This window comes from Halichoeres trimaculatus, unplaced genomic scaffold (genome assembly GCF_033239565.1).
Source record: "Halichoeres trimaculatus isolate MK-OKI-2021-1 unplaced genomic scaffold, fHalTri1.1 fHalTri1_scaffold_18, whole genome shotgun sequence".
Lineage (NCBI taxonomy): Eukaryota > Metazoa > Chordata > Actinopteri > Labriformes > Labridae > Halichoeres > Halichoeres trimaculatus.
Genome location: NW_027437196.1, coordinates 12,811,282 through 12,829,328, shown reverse-complemented (window position 1 = coordinate 12,829,328; position 18,047 = coordinate 12,811,282). Strand labels below are relative to the sequence as shown.

The following is an 18,047-nucleotide window of genomic DNA, read 5'->3' as shown; positions in this document are numbered from 1 at the left end:
TATCTCATTACTATGATCATGTTTAGTTATACAAGCAAATTAAGTGCACTAGAAATAAATTATTCCAATAGTACTTTATATTTATCTGTTTTTAATTATTTATGTTGATCATAGCATGATTCTCAGCCTAATACTGTCATTTGCATGCTGAATAAAGTATAAACAAAGACAAAACCTTAAGCAGGACTGCTGGTTTTATTTGGGAGCAAGTGCAAATGTTGCAAAAATGACAAGACATACTGAGCTGAAAATAAAGACACTAAAGGTTTTGTTATGTAAAACTGCTGATGGTGATCAGATGACAAAAAGAAGAGAAGAAAATGAAGGTATGGTGAAAAATGAACAGTGTAGTTTGAGTTAAAAGTGTTTTGAAGAGTAACAAAACAGTTACAGATATTCTCTACATTTATCAGAAGACATATAAAAGAAGGTATCAAAGTTTGCTTGAAAAATGAAGAACTAACGTTGTAAATACAATTTATAAGACACCTGAGCTCATAAATGGGGCTTGTTATCGTTTCATACTATTGGATGTGTGCTTGTTGTGCAGCTCTGTTAGAGCAAGCTTTCTTTTTTACCTCAAAGAGAATCCTAAAACATCCAAATACTATTCAGATCTTCAACTAGAAGATAGATTACGCCACAACATTTATATTATTTTTCTCTCAATCACAGCTGTTTAACAACTCATTCACATTCTTTCCTCACTTTCTTAGCTTACACAACATTTACTCAAATTTTCCTTAAAAGAAGCTAAAATTATACAATGACAGGAAACTGTTTCACTGACAGGAGTGAGTCATTCACTGGAGTCTAGGACTTAAAAAAAAAAAACATTTGATCAGTTGTGTTATTTTGTTTAAAACTGGGATAAAAATCCTTTCAGGTCTTCAAAGTTCGGCACTGAGTGTTTCCCCAAACTGGCGTTTATGAAGCATCGATGAGCATGAGATGCACAAACAGTCCGGCTGAGCAGATGACGTCTCCTCTCTTGGTGAGCAGTGGAATGTGGCGATATCCTGGAAATAAGGGAAGTGAGTTTTAGCTTTGGAGACAAACCACTTTCAAAATACATTTAAGAACAGAGCGACTGGTTTTCATGTCCTGCTTTTAGTAATAGTCTTGCTATTTGATGGGCTTTCCTACCGGATTGTACACTGGTGAGCGGCAGACAGTACTGCCCAATGAGATCATTCTGTGATGTTGAGTCATAGTCTTCAACCACAAATCGCACCATGGCCAACTCTGGGACGTGGACGTCAAACTGGAATCTCTCATTCCACATGGGGTTGAAGCCTGCAGGGATCCACTGTTGTAAACTCACGCATGGAACAGCTTGTTTTGTGTCAATAAATGTTTTTTTATTTGTCTGTTTTCCACTCACCATTGTTTTCGATGTAGTGTGTCTCCTTGCTGGCGTTGTCTGCTGGGATGCCATAAATCTCCACTCTCACCAGAGGGTCGACAATGGATTTGTGTTTGTCCTTGTTGATTTTTGGTAGCTGCTGAGCTGAGATCACCTGTTGTGTTGGGTTGACAAAAAAGAGAAACAAATGCAATAGAAGTATGAGGAAAACTTTTACCAACCAATCACTGGTGAACATTAAAGTTTTGTAATTACAAACTAAAATACAAATAAGGCTGTAAAAATGTAGCTCTCCCTATTTTGTTTGTCTAATCCCTTATTTGGTTACATAAACACAACTAGTTCTGCAGCTAGATTGAAGCTGGATGGCTGCCAAACAACATTTCCATGCATTTCAGTGCAACCAGGGAAATTACCGCCTGAAGACAGTTACTTTGGTAGACTGAGAGTTTCGGAGGTACAAATTTGAATATTCCCAGTTTCCCTGCTGTGGGAAACACTAATAGAACGGTTCAAAAACAAACAAAACAAACAAAAATATGACCTGGGTTTATTAAAATTGCAGATCAGTAGAAAATAACACTACCTGTCTACATATTTCCTAAATTATTCTGCCGCCACTGTAGAAATGTACTGTACTGTTGTACTGTTTTATATAAAATTTAACCTCTATTTTGTTAATATTCTTACGATAATGGATGAAATATGCTTAGACCATCTGCTGTAATGCTTATTCACTGCATTTCCAGGTCCCAATGTTTAAGTACTCATGGAACACCCCATCTGGATTACTGTTTGGTTTGAAAGCATCTGTAATGCTAATCCATGCTTAAAGGTCCCATATTACGCAGAAAATCACTTTATTTAGTCTTTTAGTGAAATTAGTGGGTCTTTGGCTTTCCTCCCAGCCCACAAAATGTGATATTTAATGACAAAACCTGTACTTAGTAGTGTTAATGAATATAAAACCCTGACCTAAAACAAGCTGTTTGGATTTTGGGGATTTGCTGACGTCAGCGATTCCCTTTTTTTGACCAATCAGGAGCAAGTCTGACCTGACTGGTCCATTGGAGCAGATATCCCCAAACCCCCCACCCCGCCATTTGAAGAGCCAACACTGCTTTGTTTTTGGCTGTAAACAGCCACGTAGTTCCATGCACAAGCTTCCCATCTCAGAAGAAGACAAGTCTAAGTGGCTAGAGTTTTTATCAAGGAAATGTGCCAGCTACACTCAGTAAAACTCTGCATGTGTGTGCTAGTCACTTCCTGGTCAACTTTGGACAGTCCAACAGAGGGCTAGCGAATACTGGTCCTGAATCAAGGCGCATTACCAACCATCCACCAACAAACCTCGGACCCTGGAAATGTGAGTATTTTAAATGCTGTGTGCTGTGGAGCAGATGTAAGAGCTTTTCCTCAGTGTCCCCCCGGTCTCTGTGTTAGCTTCAGGATGCTAACTTTAGCTGCGGTTAGCCTGTTGTTTTAGCCTGTAATGTTACGGTAAATGAGCTTCGCTGTTTTGTAAACATTGTGCACTTGGAGCTTGTGGCGCCGCTCTCAGTGACGCGGTATCAGCGGTGGCTCATTTACATATGAAGGTCACGCCCACTAAATCAGACTGTTCTGAACAGAGGGGCTATGAGAGCCTGGAAACAATGCTGCTGTGCTTTATTTATTGGCTTTTTGGACCAAAACATGTTACTACCATTTCATGAAGACAACAATGATCCATATTAAACTGCAGACAAGGAGCATAGTATGTAGGGTGACCAAGCGTCCTCTTTTGCCCGGACATGTCCACTTTTTACGTCCTGTCCGGGGTGTCCGGGCGGGTTTAATAAATTCACGAAATTGTCCGGTGTTCACTGATTTTCATAGGACCATTACGCGCGTCCGTAAATTGACCGGCGCTTGCAAACAACACTATGATGGACATCACTTACCGAGAGGCTGCCTTGTGGGCAGGTCTGCTCTGCGCGTGCACACACACGCATAGAGAGTGAGAGGATCAGAGAGAAGGCGAGAGAGAGAGACATAGCCTAGACGGAAAGCGGAGCTGTATTGCACGGAAGATGCCTAAGCGTAAGTGCAGCTTCACAGATGAACTGCAATAAAAAAATTTCCGACATACCGTCCCGATCGGGACAAGTGGGAGGCGGAGTGAAACGTGTGCATAGCTGGCACATATGTCTCAGTGTCCAATAAAGGTGCTGGAGATCTCAAAGCTCACATGGACACCGAAAAACATGACATGACAGGGCATGTTTGGCATTTCATACTGTAAAACACCACAACAGCTACAGGTCCATGGATTGCACCAGTGCCTTGCTAAAAAAAGACATTTCCTGACTCTGACGTTGCTAAAAAGTTTAGTAGTGCTGGCACCAATGCTCGGTACCTGGCAATTGGTACCGGTACTCAACGGTACATATTTTCGGTACTTTTTTGTAGTTATGTGGTAAAAAATTTCAATTTCTTTAACAATATTATATATTTTTTTTTCTATTTAACATATATATCCTTCAGTATATACCCTTGCAATGCTGTGTTCATGTCCATCATGGAAAATCGACTATTCTTTCACTTCCTCACAGTCACAAGGATGTGTTCAGGTACCCAAACGTGGTACCTTTTGATTTTACATGAATCGGTACTCTGTACTTTTGACAGAATTCGGTCGGTACCTTTTGAAGTACCTGATTCGGTACCCATCTCTAGGTGTTATAGCCCCCCATTCTGTTGAAGTCATTCATGAAGCACTCAAAAAAATCCAGTACTGTGGTGTTTCCACAGACGGGAGTAACCACGGGGCAGTGAAAATATTAAGAATATAAGAAGCCTGTCTGAATTTGTGCCTCCAGGCCAGTGCCGTTGTCCTCTTTTTTGGAAATCAAAATATGGTCACCCTAATAGTATGGGACCTATTAAACTCAAAACTGGACCTATTCCTCATCCATGATGTCCTGGTGCCACTCTTTATGATGTGTTGTTGATGTAGCTACAATCTAGTGTCAACACAGTGTTTTATTCTGAAAGTCAACCAGATGTTTTAAATGTATTGTGGTGGAATAGAGACAGAGATCTGGTGGATTAGGGGTACACATTGCTGACTCTGCATGTGAGAATTTCAAAAACTTTTCTATTAAAGATGATTCCATTTGCCACTTTTGAGGTCTTCAACATTTAAACCTGTAAACACACTCACCATGACATGAAAGGTCTTCTTCTGTAACCATGGCCCGTTGGTAAGCGTGTTGGGGTCAAACTGAGAGGACAAACTCCTCTGAAACTCCGGCTTCAGGATGTATCCACAAAAACCATTTGGCAGGAAGCGGCCCTGGTTTATGTGCATTTCCTTGTAGGGGGTCTGGAAGTTTAATGCCACTAAAACCATCACAGAGAAAATGGAAAGAGGTCCTCAGTCTTAATATCAAAACAACACATTGAGTATCCAGGCTTTCTTTATACGCAGACGACAGTGTGATGTACCTATCTGGCAGCCAACATTCCACATGGGCACTGGGTTGTAGTTAGAGGAGTCCGTTCTGGATCCAGCAGGGTAGATCCTGCTCAGCTTGTCCATGTTGTGATGGATGTAGGCAGTAGCTACAAGAACACATCCCAAGATCAACCACTCGGCACATTTGAGCCGCACTTTCAAACTCTTCTTATGAACCATGTCTTCCAGGAGGACGTGAAGCTTACCTGAAGTCTCTGCCAGGTTGAAAGCTTTTCCCTCCTTAAAGGATGACATCTCATAGAACTCCTGCTGCTCCTTGGCGTGTTCGAAGCCGTTGAAATGAACACTTTTGCAGTAGATGACGATGTCTGAGAGTGCTTTGGCTAGTTTGATTTTTGACTTCTGAAAATATGAAATGAAAAATGTCTCAGGGTTTCTTGTACTCACTCATTGATATTTTTAATATTTTATTCAAATTTAACACACCTTTGGTTTTGCTTTTTGGCCATTCTCCTTACAGTCTGCAGCCTCGTCTTCCTCAGAGACAGTATCTTCCTCTATGTTGCTGTTATTGTTGCCAGCACTCAGTTTGTTAAGTCGCTTTCCTTTGATGAGGAACTTGCCTTTCAGCTCCTGCACAGGGACAGTGATTCACAAAATGTCTTGTTGTATTATTATTTTTTAAGGAGTAAGACTGTGATCTTTTGGTCCATCCCCCAAACCCAGCATCTGATGGCTGATGGGAAAATATGGTGAAATGCAATTTGCCTGCAGCCAAATGAGTTAGTTCAGATAATAGTTCAGATAGAGCCACTGCTGTCAAAAATGATAACATATTTGCATATGGTAAGTTATATCTGGCTCTGTTCTAGGAGCTCCCTGTCCTTCCATGTGTCTATGTGGAATCCCCAATCATGTCGTAACGAGTGCACACCTCTCCTCATGTGCATACATAAAAAAAGCCAAGACAAGGAGAGCAGCAGCAGAGACCCCAAAGGTACAAAATAGATTGAGCATCAGTTAAAATACATGCGACACTGATAAAATCAGACACAGCATGAAAAGAAGACTTGGGTCAGAGGTAGAGGTGAAAGTGGGTTTTTGATCAACCACTCAAGAGAAGCCAGTAAAATTACAAAATCAAGTTCTTCTGAAGCTACATTATCAACAGAGAGGAGTACATCACTCTCACTTTCCCCATGAGCCTCAGTAACATAAAGTAAAAGGGAAATGAAAACAATAGGAATAGTGAGCAGAGGTTTGAGGTCACACACCTCAGGCGAGGGGAAGTTTGAAGGCACCGTGTTGCCCAAGGGTTTTGTGACCAAAGCATCACTAAGAATGGAGATCAAGTGATGGGCCATGAGCTTCTGCTGCTCCACCGTGCAGTGGTTCTCCAGAGACAGGATCACAGGGTAGTCTGAAGTCTGTGGAAAACAAAGCGGTAATGAAGCTTAGTCTCCCTAGACTAACATGAACAGAGGATGCAATCATTCAAGAGTGAGATAGTGCATACTTTGAAAGCATAATCTTTGATGGCTTTGATGACGTCTCTGAAGAGCACTTTGGATGTGAGTGTGTAACCATGGTAAATCACAGGCTCACCATTTGGTCCATCCCAACAATCCAGCTCCACACAGCGACAGCTCTTCATCAGAGCTCTGTCAGGAGGGACAACAGTCATGAGGCGACTTCTTCAGGAGCTCTTTCTACATTCCAAACAAAGCTCTCTTTGACGCTATTCAAAACTCACTTTATGTAGGCCTCTGTGCTGCTTGGTCCTTTGAGCTGGTCCTCCATCAGGTAAGTGTTGTGTGAGGAGGAGATGTAATAATGATTGAGGGGCTGGCTCATGTCCTGATATACGTCTCTGTGTGCTGGGTTGAAGATGGAGCCATCCTCGTGGTGCAGGTACATCAGGAACCCATCTTTAGTCATTCGATTCTGCTGCTTCTCTGCAGGACAGAGGACAAACTTACTGAACATGATGCTAAATTTTGGATGTAACCTTCAAAATAAAACTGGAAGAAACTGTAAGAAAAAAAAAAACCCTACCTGTCTCATCCACCTCGTACTTCTCAATCAGCTTGAGCGCGTCCTCCATTGACGCCTGTTCCCGCTGCTCGTTCAACAGGAAGTTCAGCAGATCCCTTGCGCTCATCTGACCGTCTGTTTGAGCATAATTCCCGTAAATCACATCAACCTCCTCCCGTTGCGTCAGCAAGTCATAGAAGTGTTTGATTTCCGAGCCCTCCAAGGAGCCTGAGTTAGACGTGTCACATTTCTGTGACACAATGAGACAATCAATCAACCAAACATCTTTGATTAGGCATTATGCAATGGGCTTGTAATGAATTTGCGTACTAACTCTAAAAATCTCCTCTGCGTACGTGTCGTCCACTTCAACATTGATCTGTCGCAGGAAGTGCTTTAGCTCCTTTAGCGTCATCTGGTTGTCGTCATTCTTGTCTGCTTTCCTCATGCAGTTAATGATCCAGCTGACATCAGGATGTAAGGATTTGCTTCATCCTTATCATAGCCAATTACACAACCACCGACGACAGATTACTGATAGGCCAGGATAACCCCTCACTGGATGGCTCTCTGCCTGTTTTTGCTCTCCATACTTGAAGGCTATTTTTCCTGCACACATGAAGCTCTCTAAAACATGATCCACACTCCAGTTCTATTTGACATTACTTTTACTTCAAAAGTCAGCAATCAAGAAATCAACCCTTCCAAAACTCAAATGCAGACCTCACAGGTCAATAAAAAACTTCATTCATGCAAACACAGTCCCTTGTTAACTTCATCAAGGATACTGCTCACTCTTCTGCTGGCGGTTAAGGTTTCTCATGTTATTGATGATCTTCTCGATGGCATTGACCCACCGTTTGGCGTCGGCCTCGTTGGCTGCCATCAGGTCCAGGTTCTTTTGGCGGCCCTTGAAGATAATGGCGAAGCAGTAGTCTTCGAGACTTGGGTCTGTGTGTTTGCTGAGGCCCTCAGACTGGCGGCCCTTGCGCACTGAATCGATGTCATCAATGGAGACTGTTTGGAGAGAAGAGGTCCAATAAAACTCACAAAAAAGGGCTCTTTATGAAATTACTGAGTCACAAATTGGCTTGAATTGCAAACAGTATCTATGAGCCCATCCTTCTTCCTCAACCAAATGCAATATACTGTTGATAAACAAATAGCCTCAATTATGAAAAATAAGTCTAACATTACATTTATGGTTAAGTTTTTAAAAATACCTTTTGATATATTTTATTTTTTCAAATCATCCTATTTTTTCCTTTTCCTGAAGTTAGGTAGATTCTACGTCTATAGTCTGCTTTGTCATCAGCTGTGCTTATAATATTTCAACAGAATATTTTTGCACAGCCAGGAAGTATCTTGGCTGCCAACAGTGCATATCTTTTTTCAGCAGATCACCACAAACTGTGTCTATTCTCTATCTAGAGGAAAGCTTCTGTGTGGTAGCTTCAGTTCTGTGGCCTTCACTCATTAAAGAAAACAAAATAGACAAAACATGGAAAAAATTAGCCAGTGCAGCAACATTGGGTTATGCCTCAGCCTTTAGCTTCAAAAGGCTAAAAGTTAAAACTAAAACTAGCTAGGACAAGCTAACAAAAACAAATGAAAGCTAAGGCAACAGCAGAGGCAAATGCGAGCAACATTTTTCATGCTGCTTTTATTGATAAGCGTCACTTTACTAACATTAATAGGCAACTAACTAACATAATAATTACATAAATGTAATACTTCCTGTTGTAGTAAGGGATACTAAAAGGTTCAAAATTTGAAATTTCACTGAGCAATTTTATCTTAAATTATAGAGGCCAGTTTCTGACGGTAAAAAAGACACAAAAAAAAATAAAATAAAATAAAATGCCAAACCAAAAAAGTTGTTTTTGGCTTCCAAGTTGATACTTAGTTTTCATAAATTATGAAATACTGAGTCATGATTATCAGGTACTATCTTTTAGTGAGATATTAAGTCATAACTATGAGATACCCAGTGATAATAGAGATACTAAGTCATAGTAATCAGATGCTATCTCATTATTATGAGATACTACGTCATAATTATGACAATAGTGAAACAGTATCTTATTGTTGTGACTTTAAAATACTTTTTTTTTTAATATTTCCTATTTGTTTCAACTGGCAGAAATGAACGTCCATGTCAACTCAACACAGAACAACATAAATAGTTGTTAATGTTTTTCTACAGAAAGGCTTGTGCTGCTGCAGGGTATCTTGGCTTTGTGGCTTTTACACAAGGCAAAACAAAACACATAAAAACATAAAAAATAATTAGCCAGTACGGCTTCTTTAAGGATGTATCCAGGCCCTTGGCTTTAAATTGCACAGCTATTCTTACTTGTTCAGCTAGCTGCTAACTTTGTATTGTTTGCAGGCAGGCAGTAGGTATAAGTGCTACACCAAAAGAGCTTTAAAACCACAGTTCAAAAAAGTGAGAGATTATAAAATTAGCTAGGGCTAGCTGACAAAAACAAGCTAGCTCGAGTATCAGCAGAGACGAAGGTCATGGCTAGCAAAGCCTTCCATGTTACAAGAAGTGGGTATTGTTACTGTTATACCGTAAATACTGTACATACATAAACTAAAACACCTTTAAGGAAAATAAAGGTATTATGAAAATTAGCAACTGCACTGGGCAGTTTTAATGTTTGGTTAGATTCAACTATTTAGTTCATGAGAAATATGAAAGTTAAAACCACTAACCTAACAGCTGGCAATAGATCGTTTTCAAAAACTTGACAGGTAACATTTCAAATTTAGATACAAGTTTAATTTTTATATTTCTAGATATAAAATAGCGAGAACATTTGTTTATTTGGGTTACCAGAGGCTTTTAATGCCCTGTTAATAACACAAAGACGTTTCAGGCATTTTGTGTCAAGAAAATCTGATGTGACTCTTAGGCTACCATTGCTCACTAACTGCACTAAAATGCTCTATTGTGCAACAGATACTTAATAACACAGCCACTCAGACAGTAAGAAGGTCCCTGGTGCTGTTTTCCACCCAATCACTGAGGCCAGCTCTATTGTTGAGCAGCTTAATGTACAGAAAAGCGTCTATGGCCACGCATGATCTAATCACACTAAATGGCACCAACCACCCATGTAACAAAACCCCAAAGACCACAGGCTTAACTTGGAGGCCATATGTTTGACTTCGGTTACAATCACAGTGTTTCTGCCCTTTACATCCCGTCTGCAGAGTCACATAAAGAGCAAGCATTGTCCCTGTGTGAATCAGAGTCCATCGAGAGGCAGGATGGATCTAAAGGTCAGGCTACTTGAAGAGAATAACACACAACAGTGAGTGGGCGGCATGCTGAAAGCACACCCAAGGCTTGGTAGAGCAGCTGAGTAGAGTTCAGGTGAACAAAATACCCAGGAAGCACCAGAACAGGAGACGAGTGTTTGTTTAATCTGAAAATCCTCAGAAAAACACGCCACTGGGGAGGAATTCAGGGGTGTAAATTTGGATCACAGTCAAAGAATTTGATCTGAGGGGCCAAAAACTGCAAAGTCTAAATCATGTCATCCATGTCACGCCAGCATAACTTAAATGCCAGATGAAATTTAACACAATGAGGTTATTGTGCAAAGCTCGTGCTGCTGCTGCCGCTACTAAAACTCATTTCTTAGAGGGAAGGCAACATTTAGCAGTAAACAGGGTGTTCCTCAGTAAGCTGGTTAGCCATGTTAGTATTAAAATATCAGATTGACTTCATGGTTAATGCTTAGCCTAGGATCGAAGAGTAAAATTAGCATCAGATAATAAAAACATTTTTTTGAATGTGGCAAGATAGCAACCCACTAATCTTGATACGAGCACATGAATACAGTTTAGTCAAATTCTGATCTGATAAATGTTACTGCTGTGAGTTTAGATAACTCTAATACCAGTCCAGTTTATTTATGTAACAAACAGCTGAAAAGCAGTCATTTGAGGGAGGATCCCATGAGATCTTTGGGAAAGAATCCAGATTTCTGACCTCATCTCAACCTAATAGTGTATCACCAGCATGTTTAGCTTTGTTTGTGAATGCTTCAATACAGAGATAGCCACAGACTGTGGAGAGAAAAGAGATGATTAACAGAGGTATAGACTGTGGGGCTTTTTTCCTACTCAGACACAGGGTGGAGATGATTTACAGGCACTGAAAACTATTGGAGTATTGACCAGAATGTGAAGTATTAGTACTGTAAACATGAAAAAGTTAGCTTAAAAGTTTTTATCCGAAATCTTGGAGATTCAATCAGGAAACTTTGTTGATAGCCAAGTTTATGAAAATAAGGATCTCTACTCAGCAGTAAAGCATTGAGTATATAGTGACTGTTTTCTAAGACTACAGCCAAAACTAAATGTAAACACAACACCGAGAAATAACACCATCCTCAATCTTAACTTCATCTTATAAATTCAACCTGTTTATGGCAGTACATTGTACCAATTTAGCTCTTTTCAGCTTTTCTTATCTATATTGCGCAGATCAAAAGTCTCTCTACTAGCCAAATGCCCCATCACATTCACTGGTTTGTTCTATAGTTTCCCCAAATTTGGAAGAGAATATTTAGAGCTTGGCTGAGATAGTGAAGTCCAAAAGGGAGACATGTAAGCAGCAAGCATTAGAGAATTGTTAATAGGTTAGATGGATAGATGGATGGACAGATGGATGGGAAATGGAGGGATGATAGATTTAGGTCTTATTGATAATGGATTATTGACAGGTGAATAATGCGTAGATAAAATGAATGAATGGTGTTCAAGAAGGATTCTACAAAATTAAGGGAAAGTGAACAGTCACGTTATTATTATTATTATTATTATTGTTATTATTATTATTATCATTATTATTACGGTCATTATTATCATTATTATTATTATTATTATTATTAACAATGGAGAAGGAATGGAAACTAAGTTTAACTTCCTTTAAAAAAAAAAAAGCTTTATACGGTCTATGAAAAAAGTTCGATTGATGATTTAACAATTTGTTTTTCTTTACATCTTACTTTGATTTCAAATTTGTAAAGTTTCTATGTTCCAATTTCTGTTTGACAAGTTTTTTCTTGCTAACTATTTTCTTTTACATTTTTCTAAATAAAAATTTTAAATCAATCAAGTTTATCAGTAATGCATTACCATTATTATTATCATTATTATTATTATTATTATTGTTGTTTTTATTATCATTATTTAGTATGGTGCTATTGTCTCATACACATTTTTTTTCCATAGAATAATCCAATCAGATCATTGCTAATGTTTGTTGGAGGTTTAAAGGTTTCTTGGGTACTTAATGGAACAAAGGCCTGATTGATCTTTAACAGAGAGACCCTTATAATTTCAGGCAGATGCCAAGCAAACGTCACCTCTTTAGACATCTGATGAAAATAAGCAGCATTTCAAAGTGGTTTATTACATCCCCTGAATAAGCACTTATTTATCTGTTTTGTGTGAGTCTCAGTTTTTGTCGTAAACAGTAAGTTACAAAGAGGTTTCCCTATGGAGGAAGAATCAGTTATTTCTGAAACCATCTGGGAAATCAGGAAATCTTAATGCTTACTGACCCCTATGACCTCTGCGTGTCAAGCATACTTGTTTCTTAAGTTCAAAGGTTTGATCTTAAACACAGTGTTGGCTGAAGTACATGCGGGACTCGGTTTACAGTCACCAAAAAAGCAGTGAAAGGCCAAGGTACCATCACAATAATGGATTGCGCTCTATTAAATATATGTTAATACGTGTATATCTGCATAGACTGTTTTATAACTGCTCTTACTCATCTCTTGTGTATTACTTCTCACTTGTTATATTCTGCAACAAAATAATCCCCCCTCTGAGGATCAATAAAGTTGTATCTTACCTTACATTACTACACTATTTTCTATGCATACATACAGCCTGCTGGTATTGCCGTTTTAATTTCAACCAGACATTTTCAGGGTTTGTCTAGTGGGGTTTTGCTTTGCATCATTTGTGCCACTGGAGCAAATTTACTGTAAATGTAGCTGTTTTTTTTTTTTTTTTCATTTTTGCAGTGCTCTTCAGCAGGGCTTTTCTACTGTTGCATTTGCTTGGCCAGTTTTGCTGGAGTAATGACAGCTAGAATAAAGATCACCATACAGCACAGACACGCATGCAGTGAGTCCCACATTAGAATCATTATAGACGACAGCTTAATTAATTGATACCAAAACTAAACAAATACCAACTAGATTGAAACAATACATGCTCTCCTCCCTTTCATTATGCAAAAGTACTTCAGAGCTGACTGGTAATTGCTTATTGCTAAAGCCCACAGGAAAGTAATAACAGATAGGGCTTATTTCCGGAAACAAGGAAAGAAGGAAACGCCTGCAAACTGGAGGTTTGTCTCTGAGCCTCTGAGCCTCTGACACACGACTGTTCACACCACCGTATCTACTCTCTGTTTGACTATCTGCTGTCTGTATGGGGACTATGAGGCCACTGCTGTCTTCTAGTGTTTGTACAAAGCTGAGGCTGAGGGCAGAGGTTATCAGGCCTGGTAGCTTCAGCAGGATGGAAGAGAATAAAAGCCACCAGAGGCCCAGAGGATGGATTAATACTTTCACATCCAGACAGGGGTCACTGAGACAGAAAAGAGAAGGAAATACTGTCTCACAGGCGCAGAAAACACAAAGTTAAGATTCAAACTAATATTTTCCAGCATTTCTTCCACTGCAGTATTTCCACATGGCGTCTCTGTGTCTTTGTGTTTAGGCTCTATCACAAGAAGCTATCATTAAAATCTGAAGGGTCAGAAGGGAGTTGGATGAACAAGTTGGGATCATTTAAATACATTTTGCTCAGACTCCACTTGTAAAAATGTCCAATCACATGTGTATTCCAGTAGAAAACTGAACTCACAGGTGTGGTTTCTCCTGATTATTTTTTTCGACTCATGCCAAAATGTTTTGCAGTCCTCTTGGAGTTTGAAGTAGCGGGCTTTCTTCCAGGAGTTGGAGCGAACCTTCACCAGCTGCCCACCAACCAGAAGGAAGTGTAAATCTGGATCTCCCTCCAAACCTGCAGAAGCGGCAGCATCAGAGAGAGACAAATAAGTCAAAAACACATCTTATCAACTGTGAGTGAAATTCTGACTCTGCTTCTGGGAGAGGATTCCGAAATTTCTGATACACTTCTTTAAAGAGGGGGTATTGTGCATTTTATAGGCTTGGTATTGTTCGTCTGATATGATTTAATAAAATCAAATTTTTCTCTTATTAGTGTTTTAGAAAACCATATTTCAGCCTCGTCTGATTGACCAGGCCTGGCGGGGAGAGACCTTGGTATTTGAGGCCCGCCCCCTCCTCCGTGTAATGAACCAGCCAGTGCAATGACATTACCCTTTCAGTAAGTCTCATGAAGACATCATAAAGATCTTGTGCTTTTGTTTTAGCAGTTTACAGACAGATTAAGGGATTACAGCTACAAATGAAAATGTGGCAGTTTGAAATTTGTATCACATCGTTTTACAGGGAACGAGCAACAAAGTGGCATTACAAGGACATCTTTAGCCTGAATTGAACTGTATCAGATAGATTTTAGTTTGTACATATTATTTATATGCCCACAAAGGTTACTTATGGAGTTCCACAAGGTTCAGTGCCTGGACCACTTCTCTTCAAAATCTCAAATTGCCATTGCTATGAAGACAAACCAAAGTTATGGGACATGTTACAATTTTTAAACCCTTGATGCATCAAAAGCCATCTTGCCTGACTCTACCTGCTCCTTCTTTGCAACAAAGGCATACAGGTTGTTTTACCCAATCAAAATGCCACTTGGTGTCTTGATCTTTGAAGATTAAGATCCCAACACAAGGAACATTGATCCAACTTCCTCATCCTCTGGGTTTGCATTGACCTTTATACATAAAATCAATGGCATGCCCTTTAAAACACGTACTGTCCCTTTATAAGCAAGTCAGCTGATCAATGAGTGGGTTTGAATCTTTGTGCAGTAAATGTTTCACAACAGATGAGCAGTGCCAGGAGCTTATCATATAGGTGAAGAAATCTGCTGATCATGGATTTCTGGGAAGGGTGTGTGACATGATTCATATTGCGTAGACAACATTGTAGGACGCCGTGATAAGCACAAAGGGGAGTGTTTGCTCTATTTGTTTTCAATCTGTAAATCATAATATTAAATTGTTTCTAATATGCATTACAACTTGACACTAAAAATGACGATGATATATATCCTCCGAGGGTATTTGAGGATAACATTTATAACAACTCAGTGGGGATGTTGTGGGCAGGACCACAACATAACAGACATTTTTTCCTCCATCTCACCACAGACCTACAGAGGCTTCTCTCTGCAGGCAGGGAGGAGGACTCCGGAGTTTGAACACCTCCTCTGCTCAGTCAGGCTTTCAGCTTCTGCTTGTTTAGAATTGGCCTTTCCATGTAATCTACTTTACTGTGAAAGAAGCACCAGCTTTATGTGACTCATAAATGTATTTCAGCGTCATAACTGCTTTAACTATATACATGAATCATACTGTGTCACTGCATTTTGAGGATGTGGATTCCTTCTTTATGTTTTTTGCTAAGTTTTCAGTTTCAGATGCAAACCTTGACCAAGTGTTATCTCAAACTTTTTCTCTATCTGCCATACCATCAACGGTGAGGCAGGCTAGGGCAAGAAAAGTGTAAAAGTCAGGAAAATAACAGGGTGGGATACCCTCAGGGAAGTCGAAAAATATGAAGGCTCAAGCAGAACCTAAACAGGACTTTTTGTCCTTTATATGGGTACACAATGGGTTAGAACACTCCCTTTTGTTTTCATAACAGATGATTTATTGTGTTTCAGTGTCTTTAAATCAAGACCATGCTTTGGCACACTTTCAATCAGCTGATGTTTTTCTAGCTTCTCTCACAAAATGACTAATAAGTCATGAAACACTGCTGCTGCACTCTAAACAGGGGCTTCCCCTTACAAACATTAAGACAGTTCAATGTTCATGCTTTTTTGTTTAACCTCATGCTAAAGACAAATAACTCCGAGGTGTCATCATGGCAACCCAAAATATTCACTGCCTCAGGCAATGAGGAAACTCTATACAAACTGTTTCCTGCTCACCTTCAATACACTGCAAATATACCAACACATAGCAGCAAAGACAGGCGAGTTCTCCTGCAAAGTGTGACTGAATTAGAATACAGAGATTAAGATCTTTTAAAATCCGGGTTGTCAAAACATAACGCGCGCGCGCCTGCATGTGTTGGCACAATAATGAGCGCGAGCGTCACTCTGCTCAGGCACCTTAAAGGGGGGGGCACTTACCCAGGCGTTTTCCGTTCTCCAAAGCAACTTTTTTCAACTGCTCCTGGAAAACTAGCTCTTCGGATTCCGTCCTTTTAGGACATTTATGTAAACACGACATTGTGGAATAAGTTTGAGACGGTGGTTAATCTCAGCTCGGCATGGAAGAGGAGCAGGCACCACGTACACTAGCTCCCCTCTCGTGGGGCGGGTCTAAACTCATCTATGACTCTGTTATGACTGAGGCTGACTGTCCACAGCTGTGCACGCGCTGCTCAGGACATAAAACACTTGGGGGGTGGAAGGTCTCTACAGTTACCTCAGCTGTGGTCATAAAACCTCAGGTCGTTGTTAAAAGAATTTGGATTTTATTGATACATAAAGGACCAAAGATAATAGAGTGAAGAAATTATTCCCTCTCAATGAGATTTTTAACTTAACAAAACAAAGTGAAAGACTTATTATGAGCTTTAATGTTGCATTTTTTATATGTTGCAGTGGGCTTAAGTTTAACATGCTGCAAGTTTAGCATGCACAAGTTTGACATGCAGGATATCAAGCCTACTGTATCATTTCATATCAACCCTTCGATGTACGAAATATGGAAACTAGTGTCAAGATTTTTTTCATTCATTTTAGGGCATGAAAGGAGATGTTTTCGATATTTTTCAAACATTAATTTTTTTGGGAAAGTTAGTCATGTCTACTCCAGTGGACTTCATGTGCCTGGGCTTTCAACATAGAACATTATAGAGCTTAGTGGAAAAAAATAATGAAATTGAATTGTTTTATTATTATTATTATTATTATTATTATTATTATTATTATTATTATTATTATTACTGTTTTTTTAGGTTGATTCCAAATTCCAGTAGTTGTTTCTATACTTAAAAAATGAAACATATTAAATTTTAAATTTCTATATTTTACAGTTGATATTATATTTGAATTTTTTGTTTGTTTGTTTGTTTTTTCATGTTTTTTTATGCCCCCATGAAGAATAAAAACACTCATGGAAAAAAATGACTTTTAAATAGCTATCTACTGCAGTGATCACTATGCACCAGAGGGTTAAAGTTGATTCAAGTCTTGAACATCAGCCTGACATCATGAGATATGAAATAGCACCACCTTATGGAAGATTTGCATAAATATGAAAGATTGATGTGAAACTTATGTAGTTTCAGTCTATAAGACATTTAAACCTTCATTCATTGTTTTGCTACTCTAAAATTACAAGTCGTTTGAAACATATATCACTCATATTTAATCAAAACCTGATGCAAGTTTCTCATTTTAACAAACTACAAGCCGTCTGTGGTGAAAATGACACGTTTAAATTTTTCCTACTCTGTTTGGTGTGATTTCGTTATAGCAACAAGTCAAACCACAACCCCCACTTTGATTATTCAGACCACATATTTGTAAAGTAAAACAAGTCAGCCTGAGGTGTTGTGAAAACACCAACCATGACACGCATGTTGTTGTTTGTCCAATGCATTTACCTTCATCAGAATTTTATTTGGAAGACATTCAAATCATACCAAGGTTAAAAAAACATTCTTCAACAAATGAAACAAAGTGGACTCTGGATGAAACCGACTCACCATGGCTTCCAACTGTGCCGTTGCTCTCCATTGTGATTCCAGTCAAAATATATCACCATTCACTGAGATGAAATCCTCTGTTCAATGTGAACCACTTCAACCATTAAACTTGTTTCCTGGTCCCATGCAGGGAAAAATCCAATCTGTGTCCTCCCCTGAGCCAACTCGCTCAGTGCACAGTCACTGCCAGCCTGTGAGACTCTTATACACTCTGAGTCCACACCCACTGCAACACCGGTCTGACAAGTAAAACATCGTGTTTACTCAT

At 39.3% G+C, this 18,047-nt stretch overlaps 1 protein-coding gene across 2 annotated transcripts; it reads right to left on the bottom strand.

Annotated features, from left to right (window-relative positions):
- Window positions 1–189: 189 nt before the first annotated feature.
- plcd1a (phospholipase C, delta 1a) lies at window positions 190–17,938 on the bottom strand. Of its 2 annotated transcripts, none has more exons than XM_074693292.1 (15): window positions 17,780–17,938; window positions 13,767–13,925; window positions 7,649–7,877; window positions 7,195–7,324; window positions 6,882–7,110; window positions 6,580–6,781; window positions 6,343–6,487; window positions 6,101–6,253; window positions 5,313–5,459; window positions 5,072–5,228; window positions 4,856–4,972; window positions 4,572–4,750; window positions 1,385–1,520; window positions 1,147–1,296; window positions 190–1,019 (listed from the first exon to the last, which is right to left on the bottom strand). In XM_074693292.1, exons 1-15 carry the CDS (start codon window positions 17,808–17,810, stop codon window positions 928–930), a joined length of 2,256 nt encoding a protein of 751 aa, XP_074549393.1. In that variant the 5' UTR covers window positions 17,811–17,938; the 3' UTR covers window positions 190–927. The 2 variants fall into 2 exon arrangements, with proteins under 2 accessions (XP_074549393.1, XP_074549392.1); XM_074693291.1 differs by lacking the exon at window positions 17,780–17,938 and adding an exon at window positions 16,194–16,384.
- Between the last annotated feature and the right edge of the window lie 109 nt (window positions 17,939–18,047).

Bases quoted from the DNA above. Each gene is read 5' to 3' on its own strand.
- plcd1a (XM_074693291.1), bottom strand. From the start codon at position 16,293: ATGTCGTGTTTACATAAATGTCCTAAAAGGACGGAATCCGAAGAGCTA. The intron at 5,229-5,312 runs GTGTGTTAAATT...TCATATTTTCAG, and splicing joins GCCAAAAAGCAAAACCAAAG to AAGTCAAAAATCAAACTAGC. The intron at 4,751-4,855 runs GTACATCACACT...TGATGGTTTTAG, and splicing joins GAATGTTGGCTGCCAGATAG to TGGCATTAAACTTCCAGACC.